At 44.4% G+C, this 19,045-nt stretch overlaps 1 protein-coding gene across 3 annotated transcripts; it reads right to left on the bottom strand.

The window, feature by feature from the left end:
* Positions 1-382: 382 nt before the first annotated feature.
* CNTROB (centrobin, centriole duplication and spindle assembly protein) lies at positions 383-18,736 on the bottom strand. Of its 3 annotated transcripts, none has more exons than XM_080679005.1 (19): positions 18,305-18,736; positions 17,419-17,503; positions 17,089-17,170; positions 16,047-16,203; positions 14,819-14,935; positions 14,485-14,601; positions 14,048-14,146; positions 12,598-12,834; positions 12,110-12,256; positions 6,401-6,534; positions 5,731-5,856; positions 5,353-5,515; positions 4,168-4,426; positions 2,577-2,731; positions 2,251-2,314; positions 1,908-2,078; positions 1,620-1,752; positions 824-896; positions 383-575 (listed from the first exon to the last, which is right to left on the bottom strand). In XM_080679005.1, exons 1-19 carry the CDS (start codon positions 18,584-18,586, stop codon positions 450-452), a joined length of 2,727 nt encoding a protein of 908 aa, XP_080535131.1. In that variant the 5' UTR covers positions 18,587-18,736; the 3' UTR covers positions 383-449. The 3 variants fall into 3 exon arrangements, with proteins under 3 accessions (XP_080535131.1, XP_080535130.1, XP_080535132.1); XM_080679004.1 differs by having other exon boundaries at positions 16,047-16,170; positions 18,305-18,715; XM_080679006.1 differs by having other exon boundaries at positions 17,415-17,503; positions 18,305-18,428.
* Positions 18,737-19,045: the final 309 nt, after the last annotated feature.

Raw genomic sequence — 19,045 nt, 5'->3', positions numbered from 1 at the left:
TCTCCAACAATCAAATTTTTACTCAAACTCTTTCCATAACTTATTCTTTTATTAAAAGTTTGCCTGTTCTGATTAATAATACATACTTGTTTTAGAAAATGTGGAAAACACAGGAACATATAAAGAAAATAAAAATCATTCAAAATTACACTGCCAACCACAGCTAGTCACTCTGTAGGTTTTATCCTTTAAACACTGAACCTTAGCTCATTAAAACTTCTCCAGTCTAGCCATAAGACTGTCCTCCTGTCTTTTTCCACAAAATATAAAATAGAAATGTAACATATAAAAAAATACTCAAATAGAATAAAATGAGGTTTCTTTACAAAATAGTTTCCTACAAAACCTCCATTTGCCAATTCCTAAGAGTCACAGACTCTAATACAGACTATCCAGCATTTATTAAAAGAGTAATAAGAATACAAACAAGAGGAGAAAGGGCAAGAGGCTCATCTCCAGATTCCCGCCCGACTCCTCATGCTGCCAGGGGCAGGGTGTCCACTTTTCTTGCGTGCTGGAGGTTTTTCAGTCTTAGAGACTGCGGCAAGGCGGCGAGGGAGAGCCTGGGAGGGAATCTGAGAGTTGAAGGAAGAGAAGAGACAGTCAACATTGTGTACTCTCATTCCCACCTCACTGAGGAAAGGCATCATGCCTGGAGAGGACCAGCATCTTTCGGCAAAGGGGAGGGGCCACTACAGAAAATGGAACAGGAATCGGATGGGCGAGGCCACAGAGAACAGAGCCAGCCAGGGAGTGTGTGGAGTTGGAGGAACGAGTGAGTGGGAGCCCTTCCATCCCCCACGTTCTCCCTGCTTGCGCTCACCTCTTTCCGGGGGACCTCACCCAAGCGGGAGTCTGCGTTCCTTCTAGGGACATTATCCCCTCGGTTGTCAGTCCTGCCACACAAGGGAGCAGGATGGGGAAGTAGTTCCTCCCACTCTCCCCAACACTGAATAGAAGAACTACTCCCCAACTCTGTCTCTTAAGAATAAAAACAGCCCTGGCCAGTTTTGCTCAGTGGATAGAGCATCGGCCTGTGGACTGAAGGGTCCCAGGTTCGATTCCAACCAAGGGCACATGCCAGGGTTGCGGGCTCGATCCCTCAGTAAGAGGCGTACAGGAGGCAGCCAATCAATAGTTCTCTCTCATCACTGATGTTTTTATCTCTCTATCCCTCTCCCTTCCTCTCTGAAATCAATAAAAATATATTTTAAAAAAGAATAAAAATAAACAAGATAGACCTGGAATTAAATAGGAGATATAAGTGGAATCAAATACTGAGTTATACTAGGAAATCACAGCCTAGGATTCAGAATTAAGAGCTGCAGGGTAAAGAAGACAAAACTAAGGTAGAAAGACATTGTGAAGAGACTTTTTAGAAGCAAAGAAAAAAAAACAAAGTGGAAAGGAAGAGACAAAAGAAAGGTGGGAGCAGTGAGAGACATAGGAAGAAACGACTTGTTGATGTACATCTCACCCTCACTTTCTTCCCCAGAAAAGGACAAAAGAGTACTCAATGGACAACATACACATCCTCTCTTCCCTGCCTGACCCATGTGCCTGCCCACAGTCCAGATTCTACCCACTAATCCTTCCTCCCTTCCCTCCCAGGCTGGTACCCGCTCTGTTCCAGCCTCTTCAGGTAGAGCAGCAGATCCTCAGCAGGTAGTGCCCCCGAGCCCCGAGCCTGGTATAGCCGTAACAGTTGAGACATCTCCATCAGCTGCCTCGAGGATGTGAGCCCATCTCCACCTAAGAGACATATCAGTAATGGTTGTCATCCTAGACCTTCTCTCCCTAGCCCTCATCCCATCTCCCTCGGAACCCAGAAGGGCCTTTGTTCCACGTACTGGCTCCACACCCAACCTCTTGTCTTTTTATCTCCCAGTAAACCATGACCTGCTTACCTCTCTCTGGGGAGCTGCTGCTGGGACCACTGCTCTGTAAATGGGTTGAGGGAAGCTCATGGACCCGGAAAAGATTAGACGCCATGGCTAAGGGTACTTTAGTTTTATGAACAGGGGGTGGGAGGCGTGGCACGTGAGGTGCTTCCTCCCAAGATGGGACAGTCAGGGGAACTAGCAAAAGGAAAGAGATCAAAGAATCAGGAAATGGGCTAAAGAGCAAGGAGGTCCTGCCCCCTGGCCTTTATTAGGCTCCATCATCTTTGCCAGCTCTTAAAAGTCCTTCCCAGACAACCCACTCCCACTTTTCCAGGCCAGCCCCAACCTTCTTTAGGCTGGCACTTACCAGACTTAGGGGCTAAAAGGTCCACAGAGGGGTCCTCATTGTTCTGGGGTACTGTCTCCAGCAGCTGGGGGACAAGATAGTAAGGTTCCCTCAGGCCCAATAAAGAAAGAGACTTAGGTATTGAAGGGAAGCAGAAGCTGGGGAAGTAAGAGCTACACTTGGTCACCTAAATTCCAGAAAGGATTTACAAGATAGGAATAAGACTGAGAGAGTAAGAAGCTGGGACAAAGTATTAATCCAAAAAGGGAGATGACTCCTAGAGTAGAAAAAGGAAATGAGGAAGGAAGAAGAAAAAAAAAAGGTGGGATGAGTGGGCCCTCTCTTACCTGTTGCAAAAAATGCTTGAGGCCCTCCAACTGAGAAGGGGGTGGCAGCCCTTGCTTCAGGAAGCCATCCCCATCTGATCCAGGATCTTCCTCAGGGAATGGCCGCTCTGCTCTGTGATCAGGATGGAAGGCTCCAACTGCAGAGAAGGCCCCAGCTGTAAAATGAAACATGTATGTGTGCATGCACACATACACATGTGTATGTTGTAGGGACAGGGGTTCCTCCACAACTCAGCTCACCAAATGCCCCCCCAAAAAGAGGCCTATTAAATATAAGAGGGACATTGCAGCAAGGAGAAGATAACGAAAAATTAAAGTAGCTGGAGGAAAGGGTTACAGGGGACTGGGAGATGAATCAGCTGAATTCTAAGAAGTGTAGATGAAAGGGGAAAGCTGTAGTACTCAAACTCTAAATAAATAAATCTATAATAAAAGCATAATATGCTAATTAGACCGGACAGCCGAACGACCTTCCCAATGTCCTTCTGGACAACCTTCCAAACGAAGCCGGGGCTGCAAGGGCCGAGGCAAGCTACTCTGGCTGCGAGGGCCGAGCCCCTTGCATGGATTTTGTACATCGGGCCTCTAGTACCACCATAAACTACTTAAAGAACTGAAACTAATATTCAGGAGGAACACTGATGTGAGAAACATTGATCGGCCACCTCTTGCACACACCCCAACCAGGGATCAAACCCGCAACCTGGGTTATGTGCCCTGACCGGGAATAGAATCTGAGACCTTTTGGTGCACAGAGCAACAGGGCAACACTCCAACCAAATGAGCCACACTGGCCAGGGCATCCCTCATTCTTAATTCAACCTGGGTTGTCATGTTTGCACCACCCAGAGCACCCTCATCCTTGGCACTCCCAAGGTTAGCCAATCCATCAGATTACGTCTCTTTAAACTGGACCTAGGAAACAGACACCGTGATCTCTATAAGGTTATCTAGTGTCTTGGCTGGTCAAATCCATGTTCAAGCTGAAGTTACGAGAGCTAAAATCTTGAGTAGAGGAAGTGGTGGTCTACCAAGAGAGAGAAGCAGATGTGCAGGGAGAGGCAGTCAAGAGCCCATGCAAGCCCTAACCAGTTTGGTTCAGTGGATAGAGCGTCGGCCTTCAGACTGAAAGGTCCCAGGTTTGATTCCGGTCAAGGGCATGTACCTTGGTTGCGGGCACATTCCCAGTAGGAGGTGTGCAGGAGGCAGCTGATTGATGTTTCTCTCTCATCAATGTTTCTAACTCTCTATCCTTCTCCCTTTCTCTCTGTAAAAAATCAATAAAATATATTTAAAAAAAAAAAAAAAAAAAAAGAGCCCATGCAAGCAAGCCCAAAGGGAGGAAGAGCAGCCGCCTCAGCCCCTGATAGTGCTGCTGGGTCCAACTCCAGTTCTCATTAGGTCCAGCTACATCACATTTCCATGAGCTCTCACGGCTTTTATTCAAACCAACTTGAGTAGATTTCTACTCCTTGCAACCCAAGGTCACTCAGACATCTAAATACTCAAGTCCCAGACAGAAAAGAATCGAGGTAAGAGGGAGCCAATTAGTGCATGTAAGGGGAACCCAAATATGTCTGTCCCCAGTTACCTGAAGATGAAGTGAGATCTGGCTTTGGCTCCAGGGGCTGGAAGGAATGCTGGCTCTGGAAAGGGGGTTCCAGCAGGAGGCTAAGGTCTGGGGAGGAGCTGCAGAGAACAGGTGGAACCCCAGGCAGCTCGTCCCTTGCTTCCCGGCTCTGCTGCAATACAGGTTTTAGGGCCACGGCCATGGGAGGCATCGTCCAGTTTCTCCTCTCCTCCTTCTCTCGTTCCTGAGGCCCAGGGCTGGAGGGGCAGGCAGTTGGGGCCTGGGCATAAGAGGTAGGCAGAAAGAAGGGTCAAAGCCCAGTGCATTTAAAGAGGCAAGACATGGTACAGATTACAAATTAGTAGAACTTCCTTAAAAGAAGATTTGATAGTATCTATCAAATTTTAAAATGCTTATTTTTGATCTTACAATTCCATTTCTAGAAGTTTTATAGATATATTTGCACAAAAACATTGATTGATGATATTTATTGCAGCAATTTGTAGAATGTAGCAAAATATAGGCAACAACTTTAAATTCCACCAATAAGTACTTAAATAAAAAATTACAGAATAGTGTATAGAAGGCTACCATTTGTGGGGAGAGCACTCAAGACACCAGTAACAGTGGTTGCTTCTGGGGAGAGGAACCGGGAGACTGAGGTGCAGATATGGGATGGAGATTACTTTCACTGTGTACCTTTTTTTTTTTTTCACTGTGTACCTTTTTGATCTGTTTGGATTTTTTTTCTTACCATGTGCATGCTACTACCTATTCAAAAAAAAACATTTTAGCTAATAATAAAAATTTCATAATTAAAAGAAGGAAGCAGGAGATGCCAACATAAGACGGGTCAGGGGTGAGACTCTCAACCCTACTCTAGGGCAGGGCTTAGCAATAATTTTGGCCCTTAACATCATAATTCAACTACCATTTTGCAAAACTAATATCATGTGTTCCTCACCACCTCTTGGGCTTGGAGGAGAGAGTTAGGCCCAACGCAATGTGGCCAGTCTGGGTGAGCTATGGCCATGGAAAAAAGATTTCTTTTGACGAGACAGTTATTTTTGGGACAAGTACACAGATTAAAAAAAAAATGCAGGTCCAAGGACCTGAACTTAGGAGTTCCCTTGGGAGGAAGCTAGATTTCCAAAGAAGGGATCTAAACACAACTCTGAGCAGCTTAGCTTAAGGGGTAATGCCTACTGGGGGGTTGGCAGGCAGGGTAGAGGTGCCCAGCAGGTGGTTTGCCTCCTCCCAATGGGCCTGCAGCATGGCTTGGAGTCGCTCTACCAGCTCAGCCCGCTGTTCCTCCAGCTGCTGGTTTCTACTCTGCAGTTCCCGCACTCGCGCCTGCTCCCGGGCCAGTCTGAAGAAAAGACACATAGGTAGCCTTTGAGAAAGCAGACTTGGAATAAGAGGAACCAAAATGGAATGTCAGAAGACATTGGAAATCCTGAAAGGCGGTGGGGCCAATGCAGAAGAGGACAGGTCTATGGAGGGGCAGCTCTTCACCACTCCCAGTTTGAGCTCTATGCGCAGGGAAAGGACCAGGCCTAAAAGGGATACTCCAAGGACCAGTACCTGAGCTCATAGTCCTGAGCCACCTGCTGCTGCCTTTCCTCTCGTTCTGCCATTTCCACCTTGAACTGAGCCAACTGAGTGGACAATTCCTGCTGGTGCTGTCCATTGAGGTCCTGCAACTGCTTCCTAAGAGGACACAGGTGAGACGAGAAAACTGAATCTGGAGACAGAAGCCAGCATGTGTGCCTGTGAGAGACAGCCAGCCACAGGCAGCCAGCAAGGCACAGCACAGTGGGCTCAGGAAAGAGACAAGGACAAAGCTGGTGTCTTAGAATGGGTTCCCCAGAGGCTGAGATGAGGATTTATGGGAAAATGACTCACTTAGAAGCATTTCCAGAAAAAACTGGTAGGGGAGTAGGGATGAGGGAAGTGAGACTGGGATGGAAAAGAGGCTCGATCCTACAGGGCAGCTCTGGAGATGGAGTAGGTCACAGCTCATCATTGTCCCATCAGTTACTGGGTAAAGGCTACGCCCTATGGGAGGAAAATCATCAAGCACTCTGGCTCTCTATGTGCACCTGTAGGCAGCTGTCCCCCAGATGCACTTCGGTCCAACTGCGGCAGCCAGCATGTTGGAAAACGATAAAGGTATCGGAGAGGATGTGGGCTGGGCACAAACGACAACACCCGTGTGGCTGAGGAGGGGCAGCATCCTGTAAGTCCCAAGTACCTGTGCTGTTCCCTCAGGGAAGCGGCTTGCCGCAGGCTGCTCTCCTGAGCCTGGGCCAGCCGCTCTGTCACCCGCTGCTCTAGCTGCACAGCCAGCTCTGACTCCAGCTGGATCCGCTGGCTTTCATACCGGGCCTGGGAGTGAAGGAAGGTGGGGTAACAGCTCAATTTTGTTTGGAATTGAGAGAGGATTGATGATAGAATGTAGACAAAAATCCATGTGCCAACATTTCCCCTCACACGACCAAGGGATGAAAGTCAAGAGCTTTGCCACGGAAGTGAAAGAGGTTCCCTTTCCTTTTAGATCATGAAGTACTCACACCTTATATGTACACAAAGCTGAAAATGACTCTGGACAAAAGAAATGTATTTTTTTTAACCAAAATAAATGTTAGGTAGAACAATCAAATTTATTATATGTGTCAGAGGTAACAGTACCTGACATTCAATAAATGTCAGTGTCCCTTCCTCCTAAAGCAGAACCAGGCTATATCACTCTCTCCATTTTCTCATATTTCTTTTTCAACTCACTGAAATCTGATTTCTACTTATAATATACTTCATGGCAAAGAATTTAATTTCTAAATCCAACAGTGGTGCTTTCTCAGTCTTATGTGATCTTGCTGCAACACCTGCCACCTAAACCAACCCTTCCTTCTAAAACCATGTTCCCTTAGCTCCCATGATGCCACCTGCCACCATCTCCGTGTTTTCATTCTGTCTTACTGATCCTTGGTCTCAGCTGATTGCTCTTCTTCCTTCTGTCCATAAAGGTTGAATGCTTCCTTCAGTTCTGTCCTCAGCCTTCTTTTGACCATGCACTAACACTCTGGCCACTGATGCTTTTGCATGTGTATAATCAATGTTTGGCCTTTAGGCCATGTGTTTTTGCTACCATTTATACTTTAAACACTTTCTAAATCTCTCTCTTTAGCCCTAGACCTTTCTTCCAGGCTTTAAGAATGACTACTGAATAACTATTTTAATACACCTCAAATACAATATATCCAAAATGAGCTCATTTGGTTTTTTACCCTCAAACCTTTTGTCCCTATTATATTTCTTGCCTTAATTAATGACACCAATCTCCACTGAAACACACAAGCTATTTGAAACCTGGAGTTATCCTTGACTCCTATTTCTTTACCCCTTCCAACAGATTGTCCCATTCTATTTCCTTAACATCCAATTTACCCCTCCACTCACTACTACGTTAATTCAATATTATTTCAAGTCTAATTGACCTCATTGCCTCTACCGTACCCTCTCCCCTCTCCCATTCTGGCCCCAATAGATCCTCCCCTTCGTGGCTGAGTATGTATCCTAAATACAAAAATGTGCAATTTATTTATTCCCTTGTTTGAAACCCTTCAAATGCCCCAACTGGCTAAAAAAAGTTCTAGCTACTTAATATGGCTTACAAGGCCCTTTATGATTTCCCACCACCCATCTACCTCACTTCTCCCAAATATGTCCCAATCATACCAAACTCTTGCACTAACCTAAATTGTTTAAAAATTTTTTTAAATTGTGGTAAGAAACACATAATATGAAATGTACCCTCTTAATCCATTTAAGTGAACATTTGAGTAGTGTTAACTATATTGTTGTGCAGATTTCTAGAACTTTTTCATCTTGTAAAACTGAAACTCAATACCCACTGAATGACTCCCTATTTCCCCTCCCCAACCCTGGCCACCAGCATTCTTTCTGTTTCTATGATTTTGACTCTAGATATCTTGTTACCTAATTGCTTTAATGAAAATTAATATATATTCCCTTTAAGCCAGCAATTCCACCTTTAGGAATCTGTCCTATAGAAGGGGTACCAAAGCCTTATGCACAATGATGTTCACTGCAGCACTGTTTTTATAGTGAAAAATCGGTATCCATGTAAATTTCTCTTCAAAAGAAAAATGCTTAAATAATCTATGATTCATCTATTCCTTGCAATATTATATAACTATTAAAAAGAATGATATACATCTGTATGTACTGACATGGAAAGGTGTCTATGATCTGAGGTTAAAAAACAAACAAGTTGCAGCAAATACATAGCATGTTAACATATTTTTAATGCACCAGCCCATAAGCTCATATATGAGAAGGCTCTGGAAGGAGGCACACCAAATGGTATGATAAGAGGAAACAATCAATGCTTTTTACTTTAGTATTAGAGGTCTGATGCACGAAATTCATGCAAGAGTAGGTCTTCCTTCCCCCGGCTGCCGGCACCAGCTTCCCTCTGGCACCCAGGACCCGAGCTTCCCTTGTAGCCCTGGCTTCGTCCAGAAGGACGTCCAGTCTAATTAGCATATTACGCTTTTATTATTATAGATATTTGAACCTGTGTTACAGATAACTTTTGTTATATTTTAAAAACAATTTTTAAAGTTCTCTGAGAATTCTACTTTGAGCCATACATGTAGCATTGATGCTCCTTTCTTTGTCTTTTGATATTTATCTCTGATAATTAAACTTTGATAATTTAGGTATACATGATATTATTTCTAAAGTAACCCCTATAAAAGCAAACAAACAAACAGAAATTGAGTTTATGACTTTGAAACTAGCTGAGGAAGAAAAATGTCGAGTAAAATGAGCAAAAAGTAATGAATCTAAAAGGTCCAAGAAAGGAGAGAAAAATAAACACTGAATAGGCAAGACAAAATAAGATATAAAGTAAAGCACACATCCAACTATGAATAAATAAATTAAATGTTAATGAACCTAATGCTCTGACTAAAATACAAATATATAAAAGCTGAAAGTAAAAAGATTAGAAAAATATTTGCCAGGAAAATTCTATTTTTAAAAGAAAGGCTAGTATAGCTCTATTAATATTAAGCAAAAAACAGACCCTAAGGCAAAAAGCATTATAAAAGATAGTCACCTCATAAGGATAAAATATCCAATTACCAGAAAATGACATAACAATTTTAAAATGTATACACATCTAATAACATAGCCACAAAATGTATAAAGTAAAATTGACAGACTGTAGGAAAAATAGACAAATCCACACTAATGGAGATTTAACAGGAAAAAAAAAACACCTATCTAATAAAGAGGGAATACGCTAATTGACCATCATGCCTTCACAAAGATGGCGGCACCCACAGCCAATAAAGAGGGAACATGCTAATTGACTGTCATGCCCTCACAAGATGGTGGCGCCCACAGCCACAAGATGGCAGCGCCCAGTCCCCTCAGCCCCGCCTCATCTAGCCGGAGTCCCCCAGTCCCCTCAGCCCTGCAGGGGAAGGCAGTTGGGGGTGATCGGGCCAGCAGGGGAGGGCAGTTGGGGACAATTATGCCGGCAGGGGAGCAGTTAGGCGTCAATCAGGCCAGCAGGGGAGCAGTTAGGGGGCTATCAGGCTGGCAGGCAGGCGAATGGTTAGGAGCCAGCAGTCCCGGATTGTGAGAGGGATGTCCGAGGGATCCTAGATTGGAGAGGGTGCAGGCTGGGCTGAGGGACACCCTCCCCCATGCACAAATTTCATACACTAGGCCTCTAGTATGGTTATAATGGTCTAAGCAGTTAACAAACTAGACACAAATTCAAAACTGCACTCAAACACTATACATATTCTCAAGCACACATGAAACATTTAGAAAAGTTGACCATATATTAAGAGATAAAATAAATCTTAAAGAATTTATTTTATTTTTTTTTATTTTTGTTTTTTTAAATATATTTTATTGATGTTTTTACAGAGAGGAAGGGAGAGGGAGAGAGAGCCAGAAACATTGATGAGAGAGAAACATCAATCAGCTGCCCCCTGCACACCTCCCACTGGGGATGTGCCCGCAACCAAGGCATACGCCCCTGACTGGAATTGAACCCGGGACCCTTGAGTCCGCAGGCCGACACTCTATCCACTGAGCCAAACCGGTCAGGGCAAGAATTTAAATTATAAAAAAAGAATATTCTCCCATGATGTCCAAAAGAAAATCTCAAATGATATGAGGTGGGAAAGGGAAAAAGAAGAAGAGGGTGGGAAGAGGAGAGAGGATGAGAGAAAAAGAGAGAGTGTGCGAGCCTAACCAAGTTAGCAAGCATGGCTCAGCAGTTAAGCGTTGACGCATGAACCAGGAGGTCACAGTTCAATTCCTAATCAGGGCATATGCCTGGGTTGTGGGCTTGATCCCCAGTAGGGGGTGTGCAGGAGGCAGCCAATCAGTGATTCTCTCTCATCATTGATGTTTCTATCTCTCTCTCTCCCTCCCTCTTTCTGAAATCAATAAAAAAATATTTTTAAAAAGACTGTAGCAATTAGTCTTAAAAAAAAACACAAACGAATGTCAACTGTAATTGAAAAAAGGTAGTTATTTATCATTATAAATAAATTAAATAGGGAATTTTGTATATGCCTATGATTAATAAAACAAAACAATATATATGCCTATGATTAATAAAACAAAACAATATATATGCCTATGATCCACCTATATATTTTCTACATAAGACTCACTTTAGATACATAGATGCAAATAGGTTGTAAGTAAAAAGATAGTCCATGCAAATAGTAACCAAAAGAGAGCTCAGGAGCTATATTGTTGTGGGGAAAAATAAATTTTAAGCCAAAAAAAGTTATATCAAGAAGATATTAGCACCCTGGCCAGCTGGTTGAGCATCATCCCATGCACTGAAAGGTTGCAGGTTTGATTCCTGGTCAGGGCACATGCCCAGGTTGCAGGTTCAATCCCTGGTCAGGGTGTATATGGGAGGTAAGATGTTTCTCACATTGATGTTTCTCTCTATCCCCCTTCCTCTCTAAAATAAATAAAAACATGAAAAAAGAAGATAGAACAATTATAAACATTTATGCACCTAAAAGTGCCCCAAAATACATTAATAATTGACAGGATTAAAGAGAGAAGTAGACAGTTCTACAATAATAGTTGGAGACTTTGATACCCTACTTTCAATAATAGTCGAACAATGAGGAAATAGAGGACTTGAACACTAAAGCCAGGCACTATTCTGGAATTCTACAATAAACAGACAAAAATCCTTGCTTTCGTGGATCTTACAGAAAACAAACAAGATTTTAAAAGGCATACTATGTAGTATATTAGGAGGAAAGTTAAACAGGGAAGAGAAATGGATTGTCAGAGGTTTCAGATTTTACTCAGTGTGGTTAGAGAAGACCTTACTAAGAAAATGACATTATGAGTAGAGCAGTTCTTACCCTCAATTATCGTTTACCATACTACTTCAAAAATGTGTGTACTAGACAAATTCCCATCTAGCTGGTGAGCTCCTTGTTGGCAAGGGCTATTCCCAGGTCCTAGCACAGAGCTTACATGGAGGGGCTACTCAACAGGCTTACTGAATACACAAGTGCACACATACATCTAGCACCAATTCAGGAGTTACAGCAGCTTATAAATTGCTACTTATTAGTTGTTTATTAACATCTTTACCGTTGGTCTCCATGATAAATTGGTTTCCATGTGGTCAGTCCTCCAATTGAATGGGACAGGTGAAAGAAGTGTGTTTGTTCAAACACTGGTCTAACTAACCCAGAAATTGAATATCTTCTTAAGTCAACCACTAATAAGGGAAAGAAGTCTCTGAGATTGACATGCTCTCAGAAACTTATTAATTTGCCCTTAACACACATTTTACACATAAAAACAAAGGCCTATAAAAGTCAAAGTGACTCCTGAAAGGTCACGCTGCTTCAGAGTTACTTCCACTGACCTGCACCAAGCTCATTTCCAGCTGCAGGGCATCTCTCTCTCTCCGGGCTGTATCCAGCTCTCCTTCTACCCGCCGCATCTCAGCCTGCATCAATGCCAGCTGCTGCTGGGCCTCCCGGGCGGCCTGGGCTTCCCTCTGCATGTTCCCCTGAGAAAGGGAAATCAAGCTTAAGTACATACCTAATTTCCTGTCTCCTGGTTACCTCTATTCCCCAATTCACGCCCCCACCCCCCGCATACCCTAAAAACCAAGCTTCCTTTCCCTCCCTTCACATTTGATCTAGTTTCTAATCTGTTCAATCTTACTCTTTGATTTTCCATGTATTTGATGCCCAAGCCCTTCTAGCTGGCCCTACACTCTCCATCTTGTCTCCCACATATAGTTCTTCACTCTCCATCCCAGCCCCCTATACCCCACATTCTGACATCCCATCTTATTCAATTATTTTGCCCTTCATCTGTTCCCCACTGCCCAACTGCTGCTTTTACCTTCTCCCTTTCCAGCTGAGCCTGGCCCTCCTCCTGCAGTGCCTGGTAGCGTTCCTTAAGCTGGCGCTCTTGCTGGGCCCAGGTCTGCCGTTCTTCTTCTAGGGCAACCTGAAGTGTTTCCAACTGTCGATGCTCACTGATTTGCCCAGCACGAGCCTCATCCCGTTCTTCCTGCAGGGCCCGGCACTGCTGCTGTTCTAGCTCCAAGCTCAAGGTCAAAGCTTGCCTTTCCTCTTCCTACAGCCCCAGGAGAAAACCAAGATCCTCAGCATGCCCTCAAGAGACCAGCAATCTGCCCATTCACCACCATACAATGTGCCTGTTGAGAATTATGTCCATTAAAAATACAAAAGCTGACAAGCCTATAGGATTATAATATAATAGATAACACCTTTTGTTCCAGAAATAGGTAAATCTGGGTTCAAATCTCAGTTTGAATCCCAGCTCTGTCATTTACTATGTGTTCTTAGGTACACATCCTTATCTGTGAAATGGGCAGGCATAATATTAGGGTCTACCTTGTGAAGATTAAAGTAAAAAGTGTATGTGGCCCTGGTCGGTGTGGCTTAGTTGGTTGGGCATCATCCCATGCACCAAAAGGCTGCTGGTTCGATTCCTGGTCAGGGCACATGCCTGGGTTGCGGGCTCGATCCCTGGTAGGGGGAGTGCAGGAGGCAGCTGATGGATGTATAGCTCTCACATCGCTATTTCTCTCTCTCTCGCTCTTTCTTCCTCTCTCTCAAAAAATCAATTACAAAATCCTTTGAAAAAAAAAGTGTATGTAAAGCATTTAGCACAGTGTCTGGCACATAGTAAGTTTTCAATAAATATATAAAAGCTATCACCATCATAAGAAATTCCACAAAGAATAAAAAACCCAGCCTTCTATCATGTACTAGCCAACCAGCAACCTTCATTAACACGGTTGGATGTAGCCTGTTAAGATTACCAGCATGCATGTAGCAAGCATGTGTTATGCATGCAACAAGTTCCAAACCTGGCTACTAATTCATATGGGTAATCACCTTATCATTTCAGCAATAAGAAACATGAATGAGTATCATCCCTTTTTTGGCTATGCCCTAGACTAGAATTCCCAAACCTGGCTGAACAAAATCACCTAGGAAATTTCTGAAAATATTTAGGTTCACAAACCATATATCTACTGAGTCAAAACCTCTGGGGATGGGTCCCAGAAATCCGTATTTTAAAATAATCCCCCAGATGGATGTGGTGAGGATGTAATTTGCAGTCTCTCAAACTTACTTGGTGGCAGAGCCCTTTTTGGAGAGTATCTAGCAGAACTAGTGTTCCAAGGAACACACTTTGAGAAATACTGCCCTGGTGTAACTAAAGTTTTGAACTCCCACATCCATCAATTGCCCATAGCCTTCTAAAAGTAATTAACATAACAGCCTCTATTGGAATTAACCCAGGCCAGCATTCTTACCAGCAGCTCTCTTTCCCGTTGCTGTATTCTGGCACCTTCCTGCTCGCGATTCAGGGCCTCCAGGGCCTCAGAAAGACTTTGTTCCAGGCGGGTTACTGTCTTTTGGGAAGAGAGGTACATAGCACAGAGGAACTGAGAGGAATCTCTATATGTTATACTTCAAAAAGCATTAACAATGTAAACTTTAAAACTAAGAGTTAACTAAATGACTTGAGAGCCAAAAAGACTACATGGTGTAGGGAAAGCTGGGAAGACATCAGTGATGCAAGTTTAACAACAGAAACAGTGAAAGGAGCAGAAATAGGAGAGAATTGTCAGGTCAGTTACTGCAAGATTGAGGTCAATCTGTTAGGACCTAATTCCGGAGCTATTTCTACTCCCCTTATTCTAGCAATCAGTGACCTAGGTTCTAATTCCATATAAAACACATTGCCCACCTCCTGCTGCTTGCTTCTAGTGAGTTCAGCTGCCTGACGTTCCTCCTGGAGTCCCCGAAGTACCTCTGTGCGTTCGGCTTCATGCTGGTTCCAGCCCTCCACCACACGGGCCAGGGTCTCAGGAAAGGAAAGTCAGATGGAATTTCAAAATAATATTTTTGCCCTCTTTCTGTCCATGGGGGTGAGATCAACAGTCACCTTCTCTCAGTAGTCAGTAACCCACCCCACACCCCAGCTCCTGGCATGAACAAAGAGATGTTAGTTGGCCAACCCCTATTAACTATTTCTTGGTGCTCTCCAAGGAGAGACCCAGTACATTCTGCTAGCCTGGCACCTTGTCCAGTTGTTCAATCATGATATCTTTCTTGCGGTCAGCAGTCACGGCCACAGCTAACTGCTGCTGAAGCTCCAGCACTCGGGTCTGTAGGCTCTGAATATGGCGCTCACAATGCTGGGAAGAAGGATAAGGAAACTGAGGTTTGCCATCCTCAGTCTGACCAAGCACCAAACTTTCCACCTCCTCTAGGGGGAAATGGACTGGAGACAGGAAATGGGCTGTGTCCCAAGAACAGAATAGGTTTAGAGGAAAATCAGGAATTTTAGAGCAGGAACCTTAAGGCCCAAGTCCTCCAACACCTTCCTCTGCCATCTCAGAGAGCAGGGGCTTAGCTTCCAGGCTCTCCCTTTTCCTGGATCTATGGAACTTTTGGCAGAGGTGCAACAGCCCACGCTGCAAAGAGTGGAAGTTATTCCTGCCTGAGAAGCTCATTGAACACAATGATTAAACATAGCAAGGATAGAGGCAAAAGCCTTTCATTCATGCCCAGGCATTGAAAATAGAAGACAGAGCCCAACCGGCATGGCTGAGTGGTTGAGCATCAATCTATGAACCAAGAGGTCATGGGTTCAATTCCCAGTGAGGGCACATGCCCAGATTACAGGCTTGATCCCCAGTACGGGGTATGCTGGAGGCAGCCAATAAATAACTCTGTCATCATTGATGTTTCTATCTCCCTCTCCCTTCCTCTCTGAAATCAATAAAAATATATTAAAAAAAAGAAAAATAAATAGAAGAAAAATAAATAGAAGACAGAGTTCCAAAAATGACAACATAATCAATGATTTTGATTTTTCTTCTGCTTTGTCTCTCTTTCTTCCCACTCAGACAGACTCAGGTACAGAGAGATAAAGCTCATTACATCAATAGCTATAAAGCCTTTGTACAAGAAAACAAAGTTCACTGTGTATTCACCAAATACTTATGAAGGGTTTCTATGTGTTAGGTATATCCTAAATCTTAGAAAGACAGTGCTGAACAAGGAGCTTAGATTTTAGAAGGGCAAAACAAGCAAGATATAGCAGATTGTGATAAGCTATATGAAGGAACTGAGAGTAATGAATATCTGAAGAGGTGTGCCATTTTAGATAGGATGGTGAAAGAAGGTTCCCGAAGAGCCATTTGAGCAAAGTCCCAGCTTGTGAGCCCTTAGCCCTCTGCCTTTTTTAGCACTCAGCCCTTTTCTAATCTTTGCTACTTTCAAAAGGAAGCTTTAATATCTCACCTTTCGGCGGGTATGCTCTGAATCCAGCGCATCTCTCAGGCCCTGAAAATCCGGGGGGTTGAGTGGGGGTCCTGGCCGAAGGCTGGTGTAACGGGGAAACAACTCCTCCAGGGCTTGGGCTGAGCTAGATGGAGATAAGTCTTGCAGGGGCCGGGTGCTGAGCAAACCAGGTAGACATATTAAGATTGGGAAAACTTTTGAGACCCATTAGTCCAACCGTGACATTTTACAAATGAGCAAACTAAAACTCAGAAAGGGCAAGAGACTTGGCTGAAGTCTTTAAGTTAGATAGTGATCCTATATAATAAAAAGCTAATATGCAAATTATCCTTTCAACCGGGAGTTCGACCAGGGGGTGGGGCCGGCCGGCCAACTGGCCGTGGCCCCTCCCCCCGCCGGCCTGCAATCAGGGCCAGCAGGAATCCATGTGGGGGCCAGCAGGACCCCCACACCCAGAATTCATGCACCGGGCCTCTATTAGAACCATAAATAGTACATAGGTTCTATGATTCACTCTATAGTGCTCCTTCCTTTATGCCACACTTCCTGTGATAAAAATCTCAGCAGGCCGAAACCGGTTTGGCTCAGTGGATGGAGCGTTGTCCTGCGGACTGAAAGGTCCCAGGTTCGATTCCAGTCAAGGGCATGTACCTTGGTTGCGGGCACATCCCCAGTGGGAGGTGTGCAGGAGGCAGCTGATCGATGTTTCTCTCTCATCGATGTTCCTAGCTCTCTATCCCTCTCCCTTCCTCTCTGTAAAATATCAATAAAATGTATTAAAAAAAAAATCTCAGCAGAAGCAAGCTAACTCTCCTGGGAGAAGGAGGACTAGAGGTTGGGAGAAGGCCAGGTACTAGTCAGCAGATGCCCACGTTCCTGAAGGAGTAAAGGGAGTAGAAGATAGGAGAGAAAGGATAAAAGTAAAAGCTAAGTGACAAGTGTCTTAGGTCTTAAGAGGTACAAGGGCAATAAAGGAAGAGCTAAGGAATAGAACACTCGGCTTTCCAAGAAAGCAAGCTAGAAGAATCCGAAGAGAACTCACTTAAGCAAGGTGGCTGTGCTTTCACTGTCAAAGGAGTCTTCTTCCCGTTTCTCTGAACCAGCACCTGGAGTAAGGGGATCCCCTACAGGGAGGCAGAGGGACCCCACAGCCAGGGTCAGGTAAGGATGGGAACAGGGACCACTTGAAGAAGAGAGCAGAGCGCCTTCCTTTCTACTTCACCCACTCCTCCAGCCCCTCTGCCAAAGAAAGGGAGCCTTTCCTCCTGAAATCTTATCAGAGGTCTAGGTCCTCCCCGAAGCCACTTCCTTTCTCTACTTTCTCCCAACCTGTAAATCTAGGTTCTCCTTTATGGGGAAGGGATTTACTCACGATAGGCTGTATCACGTGAGTTTTGGAGCATGCTCTGGAGTTGGCCCCGAACACTTTCCATCTCGAAGATATGCTTGGAACCATCCTAGAAAAAAGTAACACAGAAACCAAAAGCAACTTGAATAATCTATATTCAACCACTGCCAGGATAGATGGCATCTAGTACCCCCTAAAACCCAATACTTTTTGCTCCAGCACCTAGAAAAGCAAGAACAGGAGAACTTGACCCAATAAGGGTCAGACACTCAAATGTGTACAGAAGCCAGACAGGTTGTGTAAATAAGTTGATCTGGCATATTAAGTTAAGTGTGGAGAGGATGGTTGCCGACTAGAGAGCAAATACCCTGCCGAAAGACTGTGTAGCCCATGGCTATCAGCTATCAGCTTTTCGAACTCTGGAAGACCTAACCAGTCTGCAAATTGGTTATGAGATCTTTTCTATGCAACACTAATAACTATCTTCTCTGTAACATGTTCAACTTATTAAACTATGCTTTCGTTATTTACATGCCTAATTTTGAACCATACAATCAAAACAGTTTTGAGCTGGAAGGCTCTTAGCATACGTTGCTCTATCCGTAAGTCCCTAGTTACTTTTTAGGATGGAGAAAACTTATCCTCACCACCAGTCCCCAAATCCCAGTCAAAACACAGCAACCTAGCCCACAGTGCAGGTATCTCTGACAAAGGAAAACACTGGGAAATTTCACGATTTCCCAAATTATGGTGTCCCAGGCCACTCTCCCCCCTCATACACATTCCAGAAACAAGCATGACCGTGTACTTAAAAGGAACTTGAAATCCAATAATAATTCAAATCTCAATAAAACTTTTTGTTTTTTATCACCCCCAATCCCAAAACCTCAGAGGTCCCCTCCAGACACACCTCCCTCATCTTTTTCTTCAAGTTGTTCTCCAATCCAACTGACAAACTGCGACTCAGCTCTTGGGCCAAGCTGTCTAACCCCTCATGAGGCGGAAAGGAGGTGGAGGGTAAATACAGCTGGGCTCGGGCTGTGGCCTCTGCCTGACGGCTGCGGTGCAAAGAAGCATAGAGCTGGGAGGTCACCTCGGAGGACACTTGGTTCAGCCCAGGAACTTCTGATGAATCACTCAGGAGATCCTCTGCCCGGAGAGGTGAACTGGGACTGGTAGGTGATGTTGCCATGAGTACAGGGAAGAGATAACTGGAGACAGCAGAGCTGGGAATTACAGGTTCTGCTTTAGGAGAGTCCAGTGGGGAAAGTGCACAGAAAAGGAAGATTTTGGAGAAAGGAGTAAGGCTCCAAGCCAAGGAACGTTGGTGAGGAAGGGTATGGAGGCTTTCTGGTTAGAGGAAAGGTTCCCACCGGTACCACCGGTCATGGGAGAGAGCAAAAGCATCTCTTTCCACAGCTCCTGGAAACTGTGGAAAAGGGGGATGCAGCACGAGTGGGGACAGAAGACCTGTGCCTCAAAAGCACCTCTGCAGTTCATCTAGTGCTTAAAGTTACAGATCAACTTCTGCACAGGCTGCATCACCGGTCAACTCAGCTCTTAAAACCCCACACCCAGACGTGCAAACTGAAAAAACCCCAAATCCAATAAGGGCCTAATTTCTGTCCAGCCGCCTCACTTGCTGGTCAAC

Source organism: Plecotus auritus, assembly GCF_963455305.1.
Source record: "Plecotus auritus genome assembly, chromosome: 7".
Taxonomy (NCBI): Eukaryota; Metazoa; Chordata; class Mammalia; order Chiroptera; family Vespertilionidae; genus Plecotus; species Plecotus auritus.
The sequence above is the reverse complement of the archived record's forward strand: the minus strand, read 5'-3'. Positions and strand labels throughout refer to the sequence as shown.